General features: G+C 39.1%; 1 protein-coding gene across 2 annotated transcripts in view; it reads right to left on the bottom strand.

Annotated features, from left to right (window-relative positions):
* ssh1a (slingshot protein phosphatase 1a) overlaps positions 1–26,307 on the bottom strand; it is a 41,414-nt gene that overhangs the window by 8,334 nt on the left and 6,773 nt on the right. Inside the window, exons 2-7 of one of the 2 annotated variants that reach the window (XM_046841672.1) lie at positions 25,724–25,761; positions 10,292–10,392; positions 6,486–6,550; positions 5,371–5,492; positions 1,532–1,594; positions 1,007–1,072 (exon numbers count right to left, since the gene is read on the bottom strand). In XM_046841672.1, the coding sequence (XP_046697628.1) occupies positions 1,007–1,072; positions 1,532–1,594; positions 5,371–5,492; positions 6,486–6,550; positions 10,292–10,392; positions 25,724–25,761 (455 nt within the window). Of the gene's footprint in view, positions 1–1,006; positions 1,073–1,531; positions 1,595–5,370; positions 5,493–6,485; positions 6,551–10,291; positions 10,393–15,582; positions 16,384–25,723; positions 25,762–26,307 lie in introns of those variants that run through there. The other variant, XM_046841673.1, reaches the window with a different exon arrangement.

The following is a 26,307-nucleotide window of genomic DNA, read 5'->3' as shown; positions in this document are numbered from 1 at the left end:
TTTTTTTTAATTCAAATAAATATGCCCATGGATTCTGAGGAGAAATAATGCTGATCTATAATAGGACCAGTTTTCGAATCTCCTGTTGATCTTTTTTGAATATTTGCACATATATACCTACTCTGTTCCTACCTTAAGATCCAAGCTTTGTACTAGCCTAAAAAAAGTGAATGCAGCTAACAAGTAAGGGAGGCTTATAGCTACTAGTTTAGCATGTAAGGTCTGAAGGAAGAACTTTACATTTGATAATATAATAGTTCATAATTATTATGATATAGTTATTACATTAACATTAATCTGGTCATCTTCAGTGAAGGTACAGTAGGTCCACTTCATGCTGGCTTGGAGTACATCGACCCTTCTGTTGATTATTCGTCTTAATGTGAATGATTTCTTTTAATACCACAACAATTTGCTAATACAGCGTGAATAATACTGGGACACCCGACTTGTCCAGCAATATGTGGTTCTTCCCTAAACATTTACCACAAACTTGGAGGCACACAATTGTAATGGACTTCTTTGAAAATGGAATCAGGAAATCATCCCTTTGTGAATGTTTCTGGTGTATATCACAGAGTACGAGTTGGTGTCTGAAATCTCTATCAAAGTTACAAATATTATAAAACCAAGTATGGGCTTTATCTCTGGACTTAGAGAGAGGTGGTGTCACAGAGGGGACCTTATGTATAAGAGGTCAATCACTGACAGATAGCGAGCTATTTAAGTTTGAGGGAGTTCCTGATCAACGTAATCGTGAATGCGATCATCAATGATATTTCAATGACGCTGCCTTTAGAACATGCTATTACACCAAATACATGGTAAAATGAAGTACTGATCACGAGGAAACAGTGTTTGTTATTCAAGATCGCAAGAATATTTGTGATAACGTGAAAAACCAGAAAAAAATATTAGCATAGCCTTTTAGGGCTTCTGTAGCTTACCTCTAACGATCAGCAAAAATATAATTTTGTGTGTGTGTGTGTGTTTATATACGTCTTACCACATGGCCTGAACTGACACAGGTTTAAAGATGCGAGTGCGTCCTGCCGTCGTCACGCTGAAACCCCTGCACACGAGAACGCAGAGAACAAACGAATCTTTTTTTTTTCAACTTCCTGTTTAGCTTCGCATTTAACATTCTCTTTAATAGTGGAGTACATGTGCTACTGTAGATCAGCATGAGTAACACTTTTTAAAATACTTTCATACCAAATAATGATGACTTTTTCCACCATAAATGCTAGACGAGTAAGACACATCACAATAAGCATTTCTAACCATTATTATTATTATTATTATTATTATTATTATTATTATTAACCAGAGCTCTGAATTGGAATCTGCTGCACAAACCCTGTTGCTTAATTTCTTTCAAAAATCACTGCGATGCTACAAATGTCAAGCATCTATAAACAAATCTATAAATTGCAGACCAACGATTTCTGAAATTAATTCGGTGATGAACTGCAATATTAACACAGTGAGGCTGCATGTGCGTGTTTTGACCAGTAGGGGTCTCACTCACCCGTCTCCATCTAGATGGATCTTTGTGTCACTCCAAAGAGGCAGAACCATCCCTATGGAGCAACTTTTATTGTGGGGGCAAAGGGAAAAAAACAGAACACATGGTTACCCCAAGATTTCAGGACTGACTAAAATTTAGAAAAAAGTGTTACCCTCCTTATACAGAGTATATGGACAAAAGATTGTGGACACCCAAGTATAGATACAGTACTTTTACAAGATTAACGAATCAGGAAGCTCAAGGACAAAAAAGAACCATGACTTATTTGAAGTTCAATAGAATTGCACTGTCTCCAGGAATGCCCTGAAAATTTGAAATAAACTAAGCTGGGTAGCCAATTTTTACATTTAAAAAGGGATTTCAAAAGGATTTTGGTATCACTAGGTGGTATGAATGTATTATATAAAAGAACTATACTATATAACTATACTGTATGTATGTATGAAAGTCTGTGGAAGCATAATTGAGCATCAGTTGATTCTGACCCGAGACCTAGAAAATTGAATGGAGGTTATTATGACAGGAAATGGGGACTAAATGTGAAATTGGACATCCCATTTCACATTTAGTCCCCATTTCCTGTCATAATAACCTCCATTCTTCTTTGAAGATTTTCCAACACTCAGGTGTTCCAATACTTTTGTCCATTAAGAGTATTTACTCGGTAAAATATCAGTCGTTTGATGTCAAAAGCATTTTTAAACCCGAATCCCGATTTTGTACACATTATACTGGATTATATTATCAATTGGAATATCTGGTGTCTGGGCTACGCCTCCTAGCCGAGTGATTCAGCTTCGGTTCTGTACTCCGCTCTGTGATGTCATTGTGATCGTGTTTAGAGCTCGGTGTGTCACGATCACTGCTTTCGGAAACCTGAAGACAGCCGTAGGAGACACGGAGCAATTCAACACAGCTGTTTACAAAAAGTGGGTTTGATGATTCATGGGCCTTTTTAGACTGCAGCGGATTTATTTATTTTTTAACAGTAAAAACAAATAGTATCTTTATTTATAAAATTATATTCATTAGTTATTTATTGTTATTGCTATTATTCAAATTGCTATTATACAAATTGTTATTATTACATTATTTTAGAATGCTATCGTAAATACCATTATTATGAATATATTGATGATATTAACGATGATTAGCAGCAGTATTATATTTATATTTATGATGAGGCTGATTATTATTATTATTACTAATTATTGCTATAATAATTATATTGATAATCATGATTTCTCGTTTAATTTAAATGATATTAAAGGATTATGATTATTATATTGATGATAATGACAATGACGGTGGTTATTATTAGATTATATTAAGTATGAGTATTATGATTAATATTACTAATTTTGCCTATAATAATAATTATATTGATATTAATGATGATAATTATATTGACACTAATACAGATTATTAAAACTATTATTATATTGCTAATTTGATTATTATTGAATTGATGATATAATTATTACAACCACAAACTATTACTATAATTATTATACTGATCATGGTGAATATTATTATTATTATTATTACAAATTATTACTATAATTATTATCATCTTGATTCATATTATATTAATATTAATGATGATTATATTGATTATTGTGATTATTACTACTACTATTATATTTAGATTGATAATTTAATTGCTATCATTATAGAGATATTAATGATTATGACGATTATTATATTGATGATAATATTGATATGATTATAATTTTTATATTTATATTTATGATTATGATAAATATTGTTATATTGCTAATGATTATTATATCGATGCTTACAGTATTATGATTATTATATTGATGGTGATTATTCTTAATGCAAATAGTGGAATGAATTATACATTCGTTTGCATACTTAATAAAACCCCAAAATCCAGTCATTAGATTTAAACATGTTCAATAAAACCAACCAAAAACAATTCAGCATTTTTATTCACACTTTCAAAAGATAACTTTTTTACATTAGAACGTCATTAGTAACCATTAGAACGTCATCACATTTATTCATCCAATGTATTACAACGAATATCTCTACATTTATATATTAATATACTGTATATAAATGGATATAATAATAATAATCAACCATGGTTGGGAAACATTTGGTTCTGTGCAAAGCCAACATGTGACTCTGAGGGGAAGATGTGAAGTTCTAATGTGAAGGGATTGAAGTGTTTTGATATTTTTCTATCCAGTATATGTTGTATAGTATAGAGTATAGATGGCGCAGATGCTATGCAATAAAAAAACAAACAAACAAACAAAAAAAAAACGATTAGTCACCTTTAATAGCATGTGCTAGGGGCTTACTTGCTACATTAGCATTATAGCTAAATTAAAAAACTAATTTTACTTCCAACATGTCCTGGTGAAGCACTATATCTTTGACTCACTCATGTTGACGTCTTCAAGACAAAAACTGGAATGCTGAATAAATTAGTGTTACATTTGAGGAAACCGGTCCAAAAGAGCTGCACTCATTCCTCTTATGCTTCTCTTCACTCAGGACAGTGAATCATGTAAAGTTTTGGTACTGATGTGTTATTGCAGCTGTTTCGTGTCGTTGCCTCAAGCGGCTCATCGCGCTGACTCAGAGTCTGAGTGCCTTTACACTATCTACGATATTTCTGAGGAACTAGCAGCAAAACAAATCCAACCTCTACCCACCAGGTTTAACATACGGATTTCAGTCAGACCCTAAGATACACCTTATCTGAGATGTGGGGCTTCGAGATCTGCTAGTGAGGTGAAAGTTGTTTTGCTAGCGAGGGTAATGTTGTTTTGCTAGCAAGGGTAAAAAAAAATTTTCTAGCACTGGTACTGTTTTTTTTTTTTCTAGTGAGAGAAAAGTTCTTTTGCTAGCAAGGAAAAAGTTGTTTCGCTAGCAAAAGTGAAGTTGTTTTGCAAGCAAGGGAAAAGTTGTTTTGCTAGCAAGGAAAACATTGTCTTGCTAGCAAAAGTGAAGTTGTTTCACTATTAAGGAAAAATTTGTTTTGCTAGCAAATGTGAAGTTGTTTTGCAAGCAAGGGAAAAGTTGTTTTGCTAGCAAAAGTAAAGTTGTTTTGCTAGCAAGGCAAAAGTTGTTTCACTAACAAGGATATATTTTTTATTTGGGTAGCTAATGCCTTCTAAATTGTAGTACATTATTAGTTTGTTGCTACTTTTAGGCTTCAGACTTGGTTGAGTTAGAAAAAGTTGAGATCAACAATTCATTCAAATATTAATTTTGTAATCTACTGCTGTAATCAATTTATTTATTAATTATTATTTTTTAGAAGTCGTGTCGTACAATTATCTCAAAATCTCAACACAATACTGAGGAACAGAGTGACAAAAAATATTCGGGTGTGGTCAAGCAGCATCTCTGAACAGGTTGCAGATGGTAATGAGTAAGTGTTTAATTATGGATTTCTTGTCCATTTATTTGATATCTATCGATCTATCTATTATTCCAGCCATATGTGGTTCTTCTCCCAACTGTTCCCAGGGAGCAGGAAATCTTTCCTTACCCCAGGCATCCTCACCTCACCTCACCTACATCAGTACTTGAAATTACTAAGTGGCTGACCGAGCACATATCTCCACTCCAAAATCTGGTGGAACATCTTCCAAAAAGAGTGCAGCTTATTATAACAGCGAATGGGGACTACTTGTGAAACTGGATGTTTAAAAAGAAGCACAGACCAACCTTACACACAGGTGTCCCAATACTACCATTTAGTGTATATATTTTGTGTAGTGTGTAGTGTATACCTGTAGAGTGTGTGTGTGTGTGTGTGTGTGTGTGTGTGTGTGTGTGTGTGTGTGTGTGATTACCTGTCTTTATCACTGAAGTCCATCCCCAGCAGAATGTTTTCCTCCGTGTCCTGTCTGCCGCTTGTGTAAACCACCACCATGTACCTCACCCGTTCTGACCAAGCGCTTTCCAACCGCACCGCCTGACACACACACACACACACACACACACACACAACTAATGAAAAACATTCACTTACTGTATGTCAGTAAAAATCAAACATCCCAGTAGCGATATGTGGACAATAAACGATGTGATGGTGCAGTTGCGTACTTGTAAGCACTGTTGCTCACACACCGGGAGATTCAGCAAGACATTATGAATTATTTACACCTCGATTAGGACACTAAAACTTTATGTGAGAACTCTTTGGATTTTAACAGCACTGATTGATCCTTTGAAGATCGATTAGGTGTTAGATAATCATGTGAGAAACCAAATCATTATCCATTTTGGAAGATACCATTTTGTCCACATCTCCAAAAGCTATATCCACAGACACCTGTTTTATACACACACACACACACACACACACACACACACACACACACTACATAGAAACACACACTTCAAGAAACGTTTAAAAAGTTGACACAGCTGTATGTGGAAAGTGTGTAACATGAAAAACACACCCACACACTTCAAGAAACGTTTGAAAAGTTGACTGGAACGTGTGTTACATGAAAAAAAAACACACACACACTACATAGAAACACACACTTCAAGAAATGTTGAAAGGTTGACACAGCTTCATGTGGAAAGAGTGTTACACTGAAACACACACATGAAAATTTTACACTGGTTCATTTGGAAAGAATGTTACATGGAAACAGACACACACACACACACACACACACACACACACACACACACACACACACACACACACACACACACACACACACGTTTCATGAAGCAAGCATAAATAGATGGCACAGGTTCACAAAAGTGTGTCACATTAAACACACACACACACACACACACACACACACACACACACACAAGCAATGATCTCATCGGCTTAATGAACGCCACGAAACAGCAAACAGCCTTCAGCAGTCAATAAAACACATTCAGACATGAGTGTGTGTGTGTGTGTGTGTGTGTGTGTGTGTGTGTGTGTGTGTACACTCACCAGTTTGATTCGGTCCTCAGAGCGAAGGATGTTGATCATAACCTGTAGGTGCTGAGGTAAATCTCCTATTGAAGAGAGAGAAAGATGTTGTTGAGACACATCACCTGATGACTCGGCACATTCAGGAAGCAGTAATGGTTCACTTGGCGATGAGTAAAGAGGACGAGATGGAGCGAGCGTTTGGAGGACGCATCTAAACTTTATGTACAGTGTTACACCACACAAGTACTTAAAGCCAACACACTCCCATCACACACATTCACTGTGAAGATACCGCACATCATCTTTACGAACTACGCCAGTATTCTGTTCTCAAGGAAGGCTAATGGATACTTTACAGACTGTTTATCAATATATAACTCAACCAATGAATAGGCCACAATGCTCGCTGGCTTGTTCTCTGGAGAATTCTTCATTCTCACTGGCCAACATTTGTTCTCTGGTGAATTCTTCATTCTAACTGGTTAACAGTTGTTATCTGGTGAATTCTTCTTTCTGATTGGTTGACGGGTTGTTCTCTGGAGTATTCTTCATTCTAACTGGTCAACAGGTGTTCTCTGGTGAATTCTTTATTCTGATTGGTCGACGGGTTGTTCTCTAAAAAATTCTTTATTCTCACTTGTTAACAGTTGTTCTCTGGTTAATTCGTCATTCTGATTGGTTGACAGCTTGTTCTCTGGTGAATTCTTTATTCTCACTCGGTTGTTCAATGAAGAATTACACTTTCTGATTGGTTGACAGGTTGTTCTCTGGCGAATTCTTCATTCATGCTCGAACATGATTCAAGGTTTACACTGTATTAAGGTGGTCTTCCGGATGTGCATCCATTTCTACAGCAACAAGAAGTTAAAGCATGGAGGATGTCATGGAATGTCGATTAGAACCATAGAGAATGAGAGAGAAAAAATGAGAAGGTGGACAAAGGCACTGTATGGACAAAAGTATTGGGATACCTGACTTTTCCAGCCATATGTGGTTCTTCTCCAAACTGTTACCACAAACTTGGAGACACACAACTGTATAAGAGGTCTTTGGATGTGGTGGAATGACATTTTCCATTTACTTGAACTTGGAGACTCAAATCTGTTCCAACTCTTCAAATACATGGGTTGTAGAGAAAGATCTCAAGTGGCTTACATTGGCTGTACTGTTCCATTCAACTCGTCTATTTACCCACCTACACTTTTTTTTATTAGATAAAGCAGATCTGAATCAAACAAGCTTATGATCTCTGTGATTATTTAAAAAAGGGGGACATCTTATGACAAGGAATAAGTTTTCAGTATTGGCTTCAATGTGGAAAATGACCTTCACATTATACACCATTTTCATTAGCATTACATTTTTGCCTTCACTTGACCTAGGAGACCCAAACCTCCATGAAGATATGCTTTACTTGGGATGGAGAAGAAGATCTCTTTCTTCAGATCTCTGACCTTAAACGTATTGAACATCTTTGAGAGTAATTATAATGCCGACTTCAGCCCAGGCCTCCTCACCTACATCACTATTATATGTAACATAGTAAGATATGATTTACATGAGGTCAGCTGACTACCTGAATATTCTGAATGCTTTATTCAAAACACAATCATTTTGACAGCCCTAAATAAATAAATAAATAAATAAATCTATCATATATATATATATATATATATATATATATATATATATATATATATATATATATATATATATATATATAAAGGGATAAAATTCCTAATTCGGTACGTACGTTGTTTTTTAGGTCACGTTTTTCTAAGTACAATTTCGTTAAGGGGAAGAAATGCAAAATCTTTTTATAAACGCAGTTAATTATTAATCACATTTGTCAACATCCACATTTGAAGAGTTTAAATGTTTTCAATCATTTTAAATAAAATGCCTGCTTGGTTATATACTATATATTATAAAATAATATTTTATAAATAATTTTATAGAATAAATCTAAATAATGCAATACAAATTTTATTATATAGATTAAACTAAGTAATTAATTAAATGGCACAAATTAAATTTGTTAAATCAATTCAAATACATGGAAAATGTAATTAAATAGTTAATATTTGTTGGACCACGTTTGGGTAATAAAGAAGTGTATGTAAGTGTGTGTGTGTGTGTGTGTGTGTGTGTGTGTGTGTGTGTTTTATACATTTAATATAAATTTTTCTAAAAATAGAGTACCCACTTCCTGGTTAGCAGCTAACGCTAGTGCTATGGGTTCTTTATCGTTTCCATGCATTCGCAAAACGAATCGTATTTCCAGGACAAGGACACTGCTCTAACTTTAGTTTCTTTTTTATACCCCTGGCATTGTTGTGTATGTTTTTTAGGTTTAATAATAATAATAATTAAATGTGCTCATAGTGCGAACAAACTTGTGGTCCACCATTTAATACATTCCTGAAGGAAACCCCGATTGTAACTATGTCCCGCACGTAAAAACAGATTGCCATCCAACTTCTTCTATTTCTGCCCCTCGTCCCCATTTCCCTCGTCTTCCTCTCTAAAAATAGAACGAGCATTATGTTTGCGTCTCGGGCTTTCGACTGGACGACACGTTACACAGAGAGACGACCTTTAGATCAGGTAGGGGACATAAAGGACAAAAACGTCTTCGAGGAAATTCAGAAAAAAGTGCTGCGAGGCTTATTTACCCACAATGCACTGCCATGGTGATACAGTGATCTTTTTTTGGCATGCCATTTTAACCTCCAAACATTTTATAGAACGCAGTGGAGAGACATCAGAGCCAATTTTAGAGTGTTCTTGTGAATCTTAAGTCATGAATCTACAGACTGAAAATAAACTTTGGAATTAAATGGATAATCCCAAATAAGTCACACATACATGCACATGGATGCACTTAACCAGCAATGTATACATGACCATCATAAATATAGACCTCCAGGTCAGCATCTACTGTCCTCACACAATCTTAGGACCCACACACACATACAACTAGTCCAGACACACAGACTAACGGGAAAAAACACACGCCAACACTATAAAAGACTAACATTTTGAATTTACGTCTCTGAACGCTCTCTCCTCGCTACACACTATATGGACAAATGTTTGTGGATGCCTGACCGTGTTTTTTTTTTTTAACATCTCATTCCACATATAGTCCCAATTTGCAGTAATATTAACCTCCATTCTCCTGGGAAGATGTTCTATAGTTTGGAGTGTGTATTTAATCAGGTACTGATGTAATTCATCCTAGTAGAGTTGGGGTCACAGCTCTATGACCAGGAGATCTTCCACTCCAATTAACGTAAGGCATCTTCATGGAGCTGGCTTTGTGCACTAGGGCATTGTCATGCTGGATCAGGTTTGGGTACTTCAAATGAAGGGAAGATTTCTTTCTTCCGCATCTAAAGACATCATATAGAGTTGTGTGTCTCCAACTTTGGAGAAGAACCTCATATTGCTGGGAAAGCCTGGTGTCCCAATACCTTTGCTCCAGTAGCGTATATACTTAGTGGAAACTATGCTTTCAGATGAGTTACTGATTCTTTCATTACTAATTCATATTCGCATTGTAGTCCAGGTCTATTTTCAGTCTGCTAGCATGTCTAAATATATGTGTGTGTGTGTGTGTGTGTGTGTGTGTGTGTGTGTGTGTGTGTGTGTGTGTGTGTGTGTGTGTAGGCTGTGCAGCTATTCTGTGCTCAAGCAAAAACTTTATTTCCATTTCATTTGCACGTTCATGAATACGTTCACGTTATTTGGATGTTGAATTCTCGATTCCGATTGGACGGGAAGTGTTTAGCACCTTGTGGTGTGTGTATGCATGTTCTCACCTGCATGTTTGTGGTGGGACTGAGTCCTCGGACCCTGTGCACTGCTGCCCTGCTGCAGGAACAACGCAGCTCCCTTCACCATCAAGAAGCTCTCGCTTAGACTGCGACAAAAACACACACAAACAGAAACGTTACGAATCCAAGTGACACTATTCCTTTGAATCCAAGTGACACTTTGACACTATTTTGCCTCAGTCTTCTTCGCAGAACAAACAAAAAGCTTGGAAAAGTCACACCAATTTTAGTGCTTAAAAATGGTCTATCGAGCTATAAAAAGAAAAAGGGGAAATCCAGGACTGAGTCAGCGCTGAAAGACCAAATATTAGGTTTAATTAGTGCTTGTAAAGCAGGCTGGATATCAAGCACAATCTGGCGTGATGCAAATCCCTGCGTCTTGAAGTGAGACGTTGATTAATTTGGCTATAGCTGAGGGTTTAACCTGTAACATGTGAGGAGGCCATCTTGGTATGTTAGTATGTGAAGGGAAAGCACTAATTTATACATGGCTTAATGAAGGTTGAGATCTCTTCCCCAAACTGCTACCTCATAGTTGGAGGCACACAAATGTTTAGGACGTATTTGGATGCGCTAGCAAGAAATTTTCCCTTCACTTGAACTTGGAGATCCAAACCTGTTCCAGCATGACACAAAGGGGCACAAAGCCAGCTCCATGAAGATATGCTTTACATGGGGTTTGGAGTAGACGATATCCTGCTATAGAACTCTAACCTCAACCATATTGAGCACCTTTGGGATGAATTATAACCTGACCTCAGCTACATCATTTCCTGACTGCTAATTGTCTAAATGCGGAGATTCTAGTGGAGCATCTTCCCAGAGGAGTGGAGGTTATTCTAACAGTGAAAGGGGACTAAATGTAGAATGGGATGTTCAAAAAGAAGCACATACCAATTTAACTTTTGGCAATATAGTGCAAGTTCAACAGTTTTCAATTTGCTCATGACAAGATATAAAACATATCAAGCTAAGCCACAAACATTGGACCATTCAAGTTGTATTTGTTTTATGTACAGATGTCATTGATTAAGGCATTGGACGTTGGATCCAAAAAGTCATGTGTACAAATCCCAGCCACACCAATTTACCCCTCGTGGGCCCCTAAACAAGGCCCTTAACCCCATAGCTGCTCAGTTGCATATAGGAGACGAAAAATTTAAGTTGTTCTAGATAAAAGTGTCGGCCAAATGTCCCAAATGTCAAGCAATCGAGGCTTGTCCATTCCATTGTCCAATGAATGTCCATATCAAAAAGGTTTGGGAATCAACAAGCTCGATGTCTGACCACCCACGTGATCACATGATTGCGCTCTTTAAATGCAACGTCTGCACTGAGGAAAGTCTGGCAGGACTTCGTACATCTTCGTACATCTTCGTCGTCGTGATCGGTAAACAATGGCACCTCTCATCAAAACCGTTCGGATAATAACACCCTTGGCTGCGAGCACAATCTGTTCGGCTTGTCATTTGCGCCCTCTCTTCCTATCTGTGTGGTGTGCTTTCTTGTCACTCTTGTTCATTTTCTGCCTCGTTTTTTCCCCCTTCCCTTCGTCGCTCCTCGCATAGCGACGGCGTTCTCAGAGAAACGTCACGCGAATGCTATGCGTGAAAAGGAAAGAGGGAGTTGAAATGGGAGAAGGAACAAAAGGAAAGAGACAAAAGCGCCTGTAATCCGCCAACTTTGCTCAAGTTTGTGTCTTCAGAGCTGGAGGAAAGAGATTGAGAGACAAAAACGGAATGAGAGAGAGATAAAGGGAGAGAAGGAGGAACAAGAGGATGAGGAGGAGGAGGAGGAGGGTTTGACACAATTCTTTGGACAAAGCAGCTTCTGTCGGGTCTTTTCGTCTCTGTGCTGCTTTTTTCTCAGGTCGTCCAGTGCGGTCAAGTCAGAGAGAGACAATGGTGTAAAAAATGGAACAGCGTGACTCAGCAAAGGGTCACGACCACAGCTGGGGGAGAAAAGGGGGAACTACAGCATCAGGAAGAAATTGCAGCCACTATTGTTCGCTCTGATGTTCTGCTCACGTGATAGTCATGCATCCCATTGACAAAAGTTCACAAGATCATTTCTTAGAACAGCATAAGCGTTATAAGATTGATCTGTGCTTCTTTTCGAACATCCCATTCAACATTCAGTCCCCAGATCCTTGTATAACAAGATCCATGAAGATATGCTTTCCATGGGTTGGAGGGGATGATGTTCTTTCATAGAGCTCTGCCCTCAACCCTATTAAACACTTTTGGAAAACCTTCACTCTTGTAGAAGGATGTTGTAGATTTTGGAGTGTCTGTGTGGAGATTTCTGTGAGACTCATTCAGCCACAAGGGTGTTAGTAAAGTCATGTACTGGAGTAGGTGAGGTTGTTGGGGTGCATTCACATTCATTCCATAGGTGTTTAATAGGGTTGAGGGCAGAGCTCTTTAAAAGAACATCGTCCCCTCCGACCCATGGAAAGCATATCTTCATGGATCTTGTTATTTGTTCACAGCAGCATTGTGATGCTGAAACTGTTTTGGGTCTCACAGGATGAGAATCTGTTGTTTTCCATACGATCATGTTTGCATGCTCAGGTTGGTCTCTGTGGACGATACTGCACAGTCATTGTGACTCGAGGCGAGGCAAAACGAGGCGACGTGTGCCATGCAGCACGTCGTCACCCGGGCGTTCTTATAGGAAGTTCGTTGCACTGGAAGTAACAGAAAAATCGTATGAGGTCCACTAAGGCACCGAGTCCAGACCGGAAAAGGAAATTAATCTGTTTGGAGACCAAAGACTAGAAAACACTCCTGAGAATGGGGCGGAGCTAAAACCACCTTGGCAAAAATGATTGGGTAGAAATATGAGGAGCAGGAAAAGCCTTCATCAAGAGATGACCAGAAGCTGAAAGCAAAACTGTCTTTGAATGGGAGAGATGCTCTGTTCCCTTTGACCTGTCGATCACAGCGAATCAGGCTCTCTTCTGAGCTCTTGTATGAGAAAGAGGGCCGATAGCACTGATTCAATTTAATTCAATTCAATCCAGGTGTATTTGTCCAGCGCTTTTAACAATGTGTGATGGGACAACATCGCCTCAAAGCAGTTTTACAGATATAAAAAGTTACGATGTTGGAATGTAAAAGTTTACTGCCTATAAACTTCTTTTGTTTGTTTTTTTAATCCATTTGTTCGATAGCAGCTATTTGCTGGCTAAACAAGTCATTAAGAAAGTGCTTACTGTACAAACCATCACCCTTAATCGTCTTAAAATCAGAAAGACCTAGCTTGCAGGAACTGACATGCCCAAATTGAGGACCGAAACATGGATAATAATACTCATTATTGTTAATTTCTCTTAACATAGTATTTGACCTTGTGAGTCAACAACAACAACAATGCGAAACACACACTGGATTATATCGCACTTTGGTCGATTCCGATGTAAATTGCTTTCTAACGCTCACACTCGTTCTCACAAAAATACCCGAGGCGACTTCTCAATTTACCGGCGAATTGTACTATATACAAAAACCTACGTATATAATAAATTTATCTAAAAAGAAACCCTGAAAGAAACCAGACTCAAAAGGGCACCTGAGAGACACAGAATTTCCATTCATTTAAACTTTCATCATCGTTGAGATTATCGGCTGATCGCTTGAGTGTAAGCTGCTCATGGTGATTGTAGTCCAGAGTCACATTAACTACAGTCCAAATCCATCTTCATGGTTCTGATGCGCCGTAGATTTCATTCAAACCACAGAAGAACGACGTTTTTTTTTTCCCTTACTCGGGCCAACTGGAGCGCATAAACAGGACATTCACACACACACACACACACACACACACACACACACACACACACACACACACACACAAACACAAAACAGAAACGTGTGTGTGTGCTTGCTGACACTTGTACCAAAAAGCTTTTACAGGTACCTGAGCTGAGGCTTTCCTGTGACTTTGCTAAGGGAACCCTGTTTCACAACTTTCATTACGCAAGTGATACTGCAAGTCAATTATCTTGCCACGCCCACCATCACCCACCTTTTACCAGACGTCCTGTAAATCCAAATCCCTGTCCCCCCTCACCCCTCCCGTATCAAGACCGCACAATTGCAGCAATTAAAGTCTGTGCACAATAAGCGCTTTTTGATACTCACAATGCCCTCATTCTCGCTCACAAAGCACGCCCCGCTCTGAAACACTTTCCTCGCAGTGTGCGCCGATGTTTTGTATGTTGTATGTAAACCCATGTTTTTGATAAAAAAAAAAAGATCTGCACGCAATCATTCGATCCGGCACGGCACAACGTAAAACGTGGAGCAATTTCCGAGAGCAATTCATATCAGCGAGCACTGAGCACTGAAGACCCACAGGCCTCCTAAACATTAATTTCAATTTGTGAAAAACTTTGTGGCCGGGGATTAAATAAAATGTTTCTTTACACAGCTTAAAATTGGTCGCTCTCAACTAGAGGTCAACTGATTGATCTGACTAGAGTCAACAATACGGAACACAACGAAAGAACTAAAACTGGCTGACGTTAAAAACACCCGACTTTGTTTGGAACTGTATTGTTGGTGAACCTTCAACTCTCTGTAGTTTAGGCTTTTAGTTTAACAAGTGCACTGATTAGAGGCTTGTGCTGTTCCAAACATTTTTAATTAAAGCAATTTTCTGTATCGCATCTTATTAATTAACTGTTACATTTCATGATATACACTTGATCTTAGTCCAAAACGGTGGAATAAGATTAATGGATTTGCCAGAACCACCCTAAAAAACTAGTCTATAGTGGATGTAATTGCTCGTGTAAAGCAACGAGTAGCTACACACTTTCATCTACACTATTCGGACATACGTATTAGGACACCTGGCTTTTCCAGCCATTTCCAGTTCTTCACCAAACAGTTACCACACAGTTGGAGGCACGCAATTGTATAGAATGGATGCGGGTGCCAACAATCCAACACCATGAAGATATGCTTTACATGGGTTGAAATGGAAGATCTCTTGCTATAGAGTTCTGATCCCTATTAAACACCATCGAGATAAATCTTTCATGCTGAGTTTACCGAGTGGACGAATGAGCACGAATCTCCACGAGCACACTCGAAAGTCTAAAACATCTTCCCCGGACAGTGGGGGTTATTCTAAGTGGAAATGAGGACTAAATTTAAAACTGGAGGTTCGAAAAGAAGCGCAAAACACACTAAAATCTTATGGTCTAAGAAGAAAATCCTATGAAAGGAAGGAGCTCCATATGGTCCCTCGAGTGTCTGTAGACTCACATGCGGTAGATCTCGTGCTGCGTGAGCACAGCGTTCTCCACGAAGTAGGGCAGCATGGTGCTCAGCGTCAGCCGGCGGTGCCAGTCCAGCGGCAGGTGCATCCTGCTGGACCGCCGCAGCTCCAAACACACGGCCCACAACACAGCGAGAGAGACGGATACGAGCAACAAAGACAGTGTGTGTGTGTGTGTGTGTGTGTGAGTGTGTCTGAGAGAAGAGAGAGTGTATGTGTGAGAGTGGACGAGTGGATCCTGGCAGAATGAATGCTCTCCTGCTTGAGCAAGTTCCTTGTAGGCTGGGAATGTGTTGTCACTCCTTCCTCCCTCCCTCCCTCTCTCTCTCTGCAGATAGCACGACAGGAAGATAAACCTGCTTCGCTTTCCTCAGCCTGACTGACTGCTGGAATCTCCACCCCTTAAGCCTGAGGTGGGCCATGTGTGTGTGTGTGTGTGTGTGGAACACTAAGTGCTGATCTGGCAATGCAAAGAAAATCCAATAGTAGTCCAAAAACACAGACTTCCTGGATTTACCGTAGCACGCACAAAGAGAAGAGCATGCGGAGAGAAAAAAAAAATACAAAAATCAAGCACGCTCCCAAGCTCGAATTCACCCAGACGAAAAGAAAAAAAAAGAAAAATGAGGACAAGAGATGCCCAGCTCCTGCTTTTCGTCTCCAGACTACAGGTGCTAGTAAATCCTATTTAGACACAAAGACATGGGAGGAGATTTCCAGTACTGAATAGAAAAGCTCACCTTATTTGCTTGCAGAGGTGAAAGCTCTGTCCTGCTGCATACACACACTCACACTCACACACATGGAGATATTAATTGAGATATCAAGTTGATTTCACGCACTGAAGGGAAACAGAGTGGAGAGAGAGATGAAGGAAAACATGAAGCACGTGTACAGTACCTGCTGATAGCATTCGGCGTAATCTGCAAACAGATTGAAGGTTCAGGAAAAAAAAATCTTGCGTTTTAGAACGAAAAACCGTATTTGTAAATGCTTGTTGACTTTTGTATGATTAGAGAAACAAAACAGGCTCCTATAGAAAAGAGTTTTATTTCTGTAGATCGTACAGGAATATGCAATTTGGGAAGGGAGTTACGAGAAGACGGAGAAGGACTGGAAGACATAACAGAACGGAGAGGACTGCAGGAAAGGCAACACAAGGCCTATAAGGTTTTGCATGACAGATCTGGGGTGAAAGTGTGTGTATGAAAGAGAGGAGAGAGAGAGAGAGAGACACAGAGATTCTTCATAATCCAGAGACTGCTTTTCTGTACTATATATATAGTATGGAAAGTAGTCAATATATAGACTATTTTCTATTGATTTTCATATATGTGAATGAGGAACTATGACTGCTCTTGTTTACCATGAGCGTTCCTTGCTTGTTGTAACCTAAGGGCAGACACTCAGCACGCGAGTTCTGACAGGATCGCAGCGTTCGAGAGAGCGTGAGCGCTACAGATCACCTTTCAGGTGTCGCTTTTAAATCAGAATCCGTTCCAAACCAAAAAGAAATATGCTATAATAGTGCCAGTACTTTCCACATTTAGTCCACATTTATTTGCTGTTATAAGAAGCCCCACTCTTCTGGGAAGATGATCTAGATTTTGGAGGCATGAGGGCGTCAGTTGACATAAAAAATGTATCCCAAAGGTGTTCAATAAAGTTGAGGTCAGAACTCTATAGCAGGAGATCTTCCACTCCAACCTATATATCTTCACATGCACATGCATTGTCATGCTGGATGAGGTTTGGATCTCCTTGTGTTTATTTAACTTTGTGGTAGGAATTTGGAAAAGAACCAAATATGGCTGAAAAATAACTTTTGTCCATAAAGTGTAAATACAAGCCAGAATAACAACATTCTGAAATGTTGACAGTTTTCTATTTATCAAGCACAAATCTCCACAAACACACACCTAAATCCAGTGGAACATCTTCCCAGAAAAGTGAAAAATGGGACTAAATGTGGAACGGGATGTTCAAAATAGACACATATCAAACTGGTAAATATATTAGCCAGAGAACGCACCAGTGTGGTCAATCCAGTCCTGTGTTTTGCTAAATCACAAGGCTAATTGGCAAAGCTAATGTGTTGTTGTATGGCAATATGGATAGCTAAGTGCTGTATTACAGACTTTTAGTAACAAACAATGACATCATTGAAGTCAGTAAGTTCAATCCTCAGATGTCACTTGAAAGAGTCTGGACAGCATCTACACGTTATTGGGTTTCTGTGATTGTGTGTGTGTGTGTGTGTGTGTGTGTGTGTGTGTGTGTGTGTGTGTGTGTGTGGACTGGAGATTCAGATTAGCCCAGCCTGCTGGAATTCAGTAAAGCGACTCATGACTAACACAACAGCCAGAGATTGCAAAAGTACACACATCCTTCTCTCCTTCACTGTTTTAGTGTCTTGCTGGTAACTGGACCTCAGATCATATTAATATCATAATACAAAAGGACGTAAAATTTTGATATCGAATTAATGTATCAAGGCTGAACATCCACCATATACAGCAGGGAAAAGAAGATGATGATCAGGTGATCAGGAACGTCTCTGATCTCAGGCATGTTTACATCACCGACACCCTCCGTCTCATCTACGTTAGCTAAACATCTAATTGTCTTCTGCCTTGCTAATTGCTGAGCTTTGTAAACTAGCCTATGTCTGTGGTACGCCGTTTGAAAAATAAATTAGTGATGTACTGATTCCAGAAAAATCTACTTGATTACTTCCCACCTCTGACAACAACCCTGTCCTGCACGCACACACACACGCACACACACACTCAGTAAAGGGAAATCTTACTCATTACCCCACACACATTACTGCACACACAGCATCCTCCTCTCTAGGGACCGGCCTTACGCAACGCAGCACCAGTGCTGATCGATGGAGGGAAGGAAAAACACTGTGCTATCTCTCCCTGTCTGCCCAATCAGGCGATGTTCTAAGAGTGATAGATGGAAAATCTTCCAAGACAATGAAAGCAGATTTTTTCATCCACAGTGATTTTTTTTTTTTTACCTCGTGTGCAGAGCCGAGGGGACAGTGTCAGTAATTCGACCCAGAACTGAGAAGAATGAGAGCTCAATGATGCTTTTTTCACCGATAGTGTTGGATCAGAGGTTCTGACAGTAAGGCAGAAGTTTCCATTGTAACCATTGAGAAAAAAAAAAGAGACTTGAACTGATTTAGTTGCAAAGGAGAAGTTTCTGGAAGGAGTCTCCAGTATCAGCGCTACACAATATGGTAGCATTTAGAATATATTATAAAATTTGCCACTGTTCCCGAAGATATCTACAAATAGATAAAAAGGACAACATGGTCATCATCACTAGGGAAAAAACACTTTATAGATGTTATAGAGGCGAGAAAAATCAAACACACTTAGGTATGCAAAATTTCAGGAATTTTCAAGACTGTAATCTTTCTATGGGGATTTATAGCCAGCCAGAAAATCAAATATGCTAAATGCAAGCTAGCACCATTGACAGTAATTCCCCGTTTATCCCAGTGGTTACGTTCCAAAACCTGCAGTAAACGAAAAGAACTGGAAAAAAATGGACGCCACCCTATTAACATTTTACTTTATTTTATAATTAATAATTATATTTTTAATAATAAATTTCATTATATCTGCATAAAACTCCATAAAAACAATTCTCTATAAGTTTTTTTGGAAAATCAACCGAACAAATTAGTTATGCAATTCCACAATTTCTGGGGCAATGAGATTTAAATTCAAGATTAAATTTACAAGACTAGATAGCTCAAGCTGTATCTTTTTGTATCTTTTCTCTACATTCTGCTAGCCAGTTTTCTGTTATTATATAGAAGTAAAAGCCTGTCGAAGGTTTGTTTACTATTTTCAATGTTTTGGAAAGAATTTGCTTATGCTTATAAAGCCTGCATTAATTTAATCAAAAACACAGAACACCTATGATGCAACATCTGCACGAAATGTATCCGGGCACAATGCCAAAAGTCCTCAAGCACTCACACGTACTCAGATATGAGCGAGCACCCAAACAAAAACACAGATATGCTGTGCTTGGCTGCTACTCTCGCTGTAACCCACATGGTGAGGTCAGTGCCAGGCTCAAATCCATTCGAAACGAACTGAGATCATCGTGGAGAACCCAAACAGATATTCTTGCTTCCAATACTTTCATGTATGGCTAGCTATTTAAAAAAAAATTATATATATATGTATAACAATAATAATGATTAAGCCTATCACGCGGGTGGGGGCTTGGGGGTGTTAGGGGAATAAGGTCCTAAACTAGTCAGGACCAGTTAGCCTGACATCATGTGTATAAGGATAGCGCAGAAGCCTACTGGAGTCCAGTAAACGTGGTACGTTTCCACTAAATTAGCTATAACCAAATAGGGAAATCGTGCAAAACCTTGGCGATTCACCTCTGATACGATGCAGTGCGACCCGATTTTGATTTAAGTCAACACAATGCGATTCATTGCAATACGAAGCAATGGAAAAAGAATCTGATGTTATGCAATCTAATATGGTACAGATAGTTTGCTCCTTTGGTTCAAATTGAGAGCAAATCAATAGATTTATTTAAGTGCCTTCTGACTTTAATGCATGGTTCTTTCACAAACAGGCCACAAACAAGAAAAAAGTAAAACCAGATGTTCTTTTCCTGTTCTGTGTCCAGGAAGTTGCAGCTCTACCTCTGCCATGTTAATCTATATGTTATGTGACTCTCAGGACAAACCTCGGTCTCGGATTAGGAGCAGTGGTGCTGATAGAACAATGCTTGATCAGTCTACATATCAAATATTGGTCACAAATGATTGGTCACTTACTAAATATTAAAAGTATAGTATGTCTTCTGATACAAATATGTTAAAAACCATGCATCGAGATGCAAATTTTTTAAGTCGATACATCACTTGGTCAACTTTTATGCCGATACAAATCAATGAGTCTTACCTTCCCTGATATCTATTCATGTGAGAAGTAAAATAAACCCACCACCATCCGTTTCACACATAATCTGACATAGTTCCAAAACAAACGATCCTTGCATAACGATCTTCTGAGCATGGATTGGGAGTTTCTTTGATACCAAACTTACCTTCAAAACACAATGTCCTCTAAGATTTTTTAAACAATAACCGGATTGTTCCGCTTGCAATTTCAGGCTATGTAAGCACAATGGAATTCTTAAGGGTTCATCTATTTTGATCATTGCGTAACCCTGAGCTGTACCTTCGGGGATCGATGAGCTCAACGTAAGGCAGGTCGGGACCAGTCACGGACATCTCTACGTCTGCAGGCGTGCACAAGCCAACTGTATTTTAAGTTGGCTCGTGTAACTATTTATTAACCAAACAAATCAATCAAAACTTTGGAACAAACAAAAGAAGACACATGTCAGAGCGGAAAAGCAACTCGCGGAGGAACTGAAGGAACATTGATACCGTTCTCGGTTCGAAAGAGTCCTGGTGTTATCTTTAGGATTAGAGCGGCGCAATCACGTCGATTTCCTGCCACTTAAAAATTCCAAGGTTCTCAGCTCCAGGTCTGCAGAGCCGATCCCTGAGGATTCCTCGCTGCCAACCACTTGACCCTTGACAATTGAAGAGTTCTTCAGACTAATAACAGCAAGAAACTGTGAAGGTCCCTGTGTGTGTGTGTATGTAAGCATCCATAACTGGACTTGGGGAAGTGTCCCCTGGATGAATTAAACCAGCCTAGAAACCATTGCTACCTCAGACCTCAGGTCTTCAAATCCTTCTATGTTTTACCACTTGAATGAATTGTGTTGAATTATTGAATTGTTGCTGTCCTTGGTTTTTTTTGTTTTTGTTTGTTTTTTTGTTTTTTTTACAAATTTACCCATCAAGCTAACTGGGGAAAATGCAAATTTCGACACTACCACTCGAACCTGGTATTGGCACGATTGTCTTGCGTCTTTCTTATGCATCAATCTGTATGATTGTCATACAAGCTTCCTAATTGGTTCTGCTGTTCAAAACGACAATATTAGTGAAGCTAACCAAAAACGAGAGCTCAGGATCGTCTCGCGGGTGCAACCGACGGTGAAGCTAACCAGTCTCGGCTCACGTAACAAAGAAAAGAAACCAAGCACTTACATTCAAGTGTGCTGACATGGCCTAGCCTACCCAGTCTTAAAAGATAGCGATCAGTATGGGGTAGTATACTGTAGATTGTCAATGATTTAATAAATTACAGTACATTATTTAGCAAAACGGAGTAATATTCCACACCTGTAGCTGATGACATTAATCAGTGCGTTCTGCTTTAGTGTCTTGTAACGCCGAGAAAAAAAGATTTAGCAGCTGGCTTCAAATTTCTCACAGGAAGTGTAGGCTCGAGATTTAGCAAGTAAATGAGAAATGGGTACCAAATCAAGAAAAGGTATACGACACTATAAAAATATAGAGTAACTCACAACAGTGAGTGCACCCCTCACATTTCAGCAGCCATTTAATTATATCTATATCGCTACATCTTATTTAATATATTATATATCTCGGATGCATTTTAGAGTAGTCGGTGGGCAGCTTGAATAGCAGTACAGATGTCCTTTGAAAATAACTCAACGTACAGCCATTATTGTCTAAATAGCTGCCAACAAAAAAGAGATATCAGCCGTACATTGTGTAAAGCGACATGTTGTACTAGGGGTGTACTCAATTTTGTACGCCTCAAACTTTGTGGTAACAGTTTGGTTAAAGGCCACACATGGCTGAAAAAGTCAGGTGTCCTGATACATTTGTCTATAGAGTGTATGTGTGTGTTTATACCCTACAGCACAAGGCTAAAGAAAAAGGCTTCCTTTTACACAATTGTTTCATTCTTCTACCTTCCAATTCGAAAAGAATGCTCGAAAGAGATTTTATTTCGAAAGCTCCCAGAAAAAAAGGTAATTGAATCAGTATTCTGAAAAAGTTCTTGGTGAGGTAAACATCTGCTAATACACCGTGAATAACCGTCAAGGCCAGATCCCTACCCTACCCCAGAGTCAGAGAGGACATGAAGTCAGACACTGCTGGCTTTGTCCTGAGCCTCAGCAGCGCAAGAATCGCTGACCTCTTTTCCAACATCCTGTTTTTGAGAAAAGAAGGAAGAAGAAAAAAAAAAGCTGAGAAACGAGGAAGATGGAAAGAAAGAGCGGTACGGGGGCGTGGGTTGCTCTCGGAGAACAATCAGTCTTTTTGCTTTTGCCAGATGGCCTTATTTACTGTAGGTCGATGATAGCAACTCCAATGTGGAAGCACACGTTATGAAGCAATGAGCTAAAGACTCGGAAAAAGAAGAATCAGATTGTACGCTGCATTCCATTTACCTCGGAAAGGGGGCGCTGGAACCCCTGTGGTATTACATCTTACATTTCTGACCCCTGCAAGTAGGAAAAAATTCCCTACAATCCTTAATTTGACTTTTATCAGTGGAAAGCTAACAACTAAATTGATTTGATGTCACTTTCTAGGTTGATAAGATCGTTCCGAATTCCATAGACGTTATTGGACGTTATTCCTTTTCTTTTTCTTATTTTGTCCAAATTTTACAAGTGTACAATTTGATCATATCTTTGGGACGATACAGACGATTTGGAGAATAAGATTCCTATGTCTTTCTTGAACAATCCATTTCACATTTTGTCCCTTTTATAAAAAGCTTCATTCTTCTGGAAAGATGTTCCACCAGATTTTGGATTGTGCTTGTGGAGATTTTTGCTCATTCAGCCACAAGGGTGTTTGTAAAGTCAGGTGCCGATGTAGGGTACAGAAGTTACTCTGTGTTCCAATTCATCCCAAAGTGTTTAATAAGGTTGAGGTCAGAGCTCCATAGTGGAAGATCTTCCACTCCAAATCTATGGAAAGCTCATCTTCAAGGATACTGGCTTTGTGCACAGGAACAGGTTTGGGTCTGGTAATTCAAGTGAAGGGAAAATAGTACCAGGTTGGAAAAGAACCATATACAGATTGAGTTTTTAGATGAATATCCCAGGATCTATAATGTCTATAATACAGTACATCCCCATGGGTTGCTAGCTTTACCCCCTAGGAATCCGCTCACAGTCAGAGAAATCGACCTTCCACATCCTTGACAGACTTCCTCTTCCTCTGCAGCAGAACCAGCATGTGATACTCTATATGTCCTACTTTCAGACTAAATGCATCAGCAAATAATATTCAAACTGCATCAGCAAACCGGAAACCTTTTCACCTAGCGATGTTTTATGTTCCTGACCCACATTTAAGATCTTTTTTTTACGCTAGAGCTCCCCTGAAGGACCCAGAAACTTGTTTGAGAGTCTCCAAGCAATAGCTTGTTATTTGTGTATGCCCTAGTTTTCTTACATTCGCAGCACCGGGAGATGTTGTACCATCTTAGCAAACTCGTCCAGAGTGACATTTACTTGCCAAAAAACAAATAAAACACCTGATGCACGTGCATGAACCCATGTGACCTTCTTTGAAATCGAAGTTCCATTGAATAAAAAATAAAGAAAGACAAAAGGATCAAAAGGTAAGCTTTGTTTATGGGTTAACACAATGAGAATAACGACGTAGGAAAGTACACCGTCATTGTGTCAAACAATGCTTTAAATATACAGATCAACCAAAACATTAAAACCACCAAAGAAAAATGTGGGATATGTTGGGCAGTTTTCAATTTCGATGAGTTGAATGCAGGAAAAATGAGCAGGTCTTAAGTTTTGAAGGACTTTGGCAAGTTGTGACTGGCTGGACGCCTGGGTCCAAGCTTCTTCAAAACTGCACTACAGTTTGTTGATAGGACAGAGTAGCCATGCTGACCCCTGCAAACCACTAAAAGCTCTTACAATGGGGATGTGAGCATCAGAAATAGACTGTCAACAAAGGCAGGGTGATGCTCTGAGCAACGTTCTACTGAAAATCTTCATATGTCATACTAGCTACCTAAACATTGTTGCAGAATAAGGTACACCCCATCATGCCAATTTCATTTTCTAATTGCAGTGCGGGCACTGACTTCAGAACTTCAGAACACTGACTTCGGAACATCACAAAGAGTTCAAACTGTTGCCTAAGAATTCCCCTAAAGATCTCAATCTGACCAAGCTTCTGTGAGATGTGCTAGAGTGGTGGATCTAGAAAATTATTTATGGGATGGCAAGGGGGTGGCAATACTGAAGCAAGCATTCTTGCAAAATGCTTAAAATAGCCAGCCGACTTTCCGCCATTTGTAGACACCTCAGGTGATTTTTGATGATCTTCAAAGCTGGGAAACTCCTTTCACATGTTGCGCTGCTGATTGGTAACACTACAATGCCAAATGCGCGATGATCAGGCGGTTTGCAATGAATGTGTCTGATTCGCTAAAACGAAGCAGTTCATCAGAGTCGTTTGTTTGGACTAGAAAGATGAGACTTCTTGCCATTATTTACAGGTATGTTTTTCATGTCATCGAATTGAAGGGTTGCTGCTCTAAATCGTTTGATTCGATTTGTATTTCATACATTGGGATACCAGTGTTGGGGTGGCAGATAGGGTGGCAATGCTTTTTCTTAGTGTGGAATTCGCCACCCCGTGCCACCCCGTGCCACCCCTGTAGATCCACCCATGGTTCTGAACAAAAAAGTCTGAACAAAATAAAGTTAATACGCCACCTGATGAACATATACCTTTGGTCCTTCCAAATAGGATGTGCAAGCAGATGTTTTCTGTAACAGAAATGCTCCGTTTGACCCCAGAAACTTGGGCACTAATGACATTTTTAAATGAGGTGTCAATTAAAAGGCTCTGGCACACTAATGCGATTTCTTTTGAAAAGCGTTTTTGTCCTCCATTTTGGCTTCCTGTCCACACTGAGGCGCCATTTTCAGTCTCCAAAGTGGATAAATTCGAAAATGCCGTTTTGAGATCGCAGAGTGGAAAAAGAGCCGGAAAGTAAATAAATGACAGGCGGAAATGGCAGAGTTTCAGTGTGGATGAGCAACTTTTGGAAAACGATTGAACAAGATTTTTGGAAAGTATTGATGAAACTCCTCATGAAGGCTAAACAAACCTTTGTTTCGATCATGAATAAAGGGTGTTACTCGTACAACTCGAGCACAATACTCACACACACACTTCAGATGTCTTACCTCTGATTCAGCCTTCTGTCATCCTCACTCCCGAAATCCTGAATCAGAAAACCAGAAATGAAAAAGATCATTTAAGGATTTATAAAAAGATTTCAATGTTCAATGTGAAATTGTAAAAATATGCGATTTTGTCATATAAAAATCGCCAGCTTGTTTTCTTGAGAAATCTACATACCATGAGCACAACTGAAAGTATACAAGCAGGACAATCTCAAATGTATATCTGATCACATAGGCTCAGATAAAACTGGTGCTGAACCAGGAATGTGCTGATAAATATGAGATGCACATTATCATAGACACTTTTAACCACTTGTGCATTCCAGAACGCTGCAGGGGGACTTCTGTGGGCAGGACAAATCTGTAGGCAGCATTGCATGCAAAGTAAATTACCAACGCTCCATGAAAGTTTAAGAAACATGGAAGAAGAAACCGTCTTTTTGACTGCTATGATTTAAGTATATACACTTTATGGACAAAAGGATTGGGACACTTGACTTTCCTATTGAAAGTTACCAGGTTTCTTCACTCCACATTAGCACCTGACTTTACTAATGCCCAAACTCTAGAACATCTTCTCAAAA

Source organism: Silurus meridionalis, chromosome 27 (assembly GCF_014805685.1).
Source record: "Silurus meridionalis isolate SWU-2019-XX chromosome 27, ASM1480568v1, whole genome shotgun sequence".
In the NCBI taxonomy this organism is placed as follows: domain Eukaryota; kingdom Metazoa; phylum Chordata; class Actinopteri; order Siluriformes; family Siluridae; genus Silurus; species Silurus meridionalis.
Note: the sequence above shows the minus strand (reverse complement) of the source record. Positions and strands in the feature narration are given on the sequence as shown.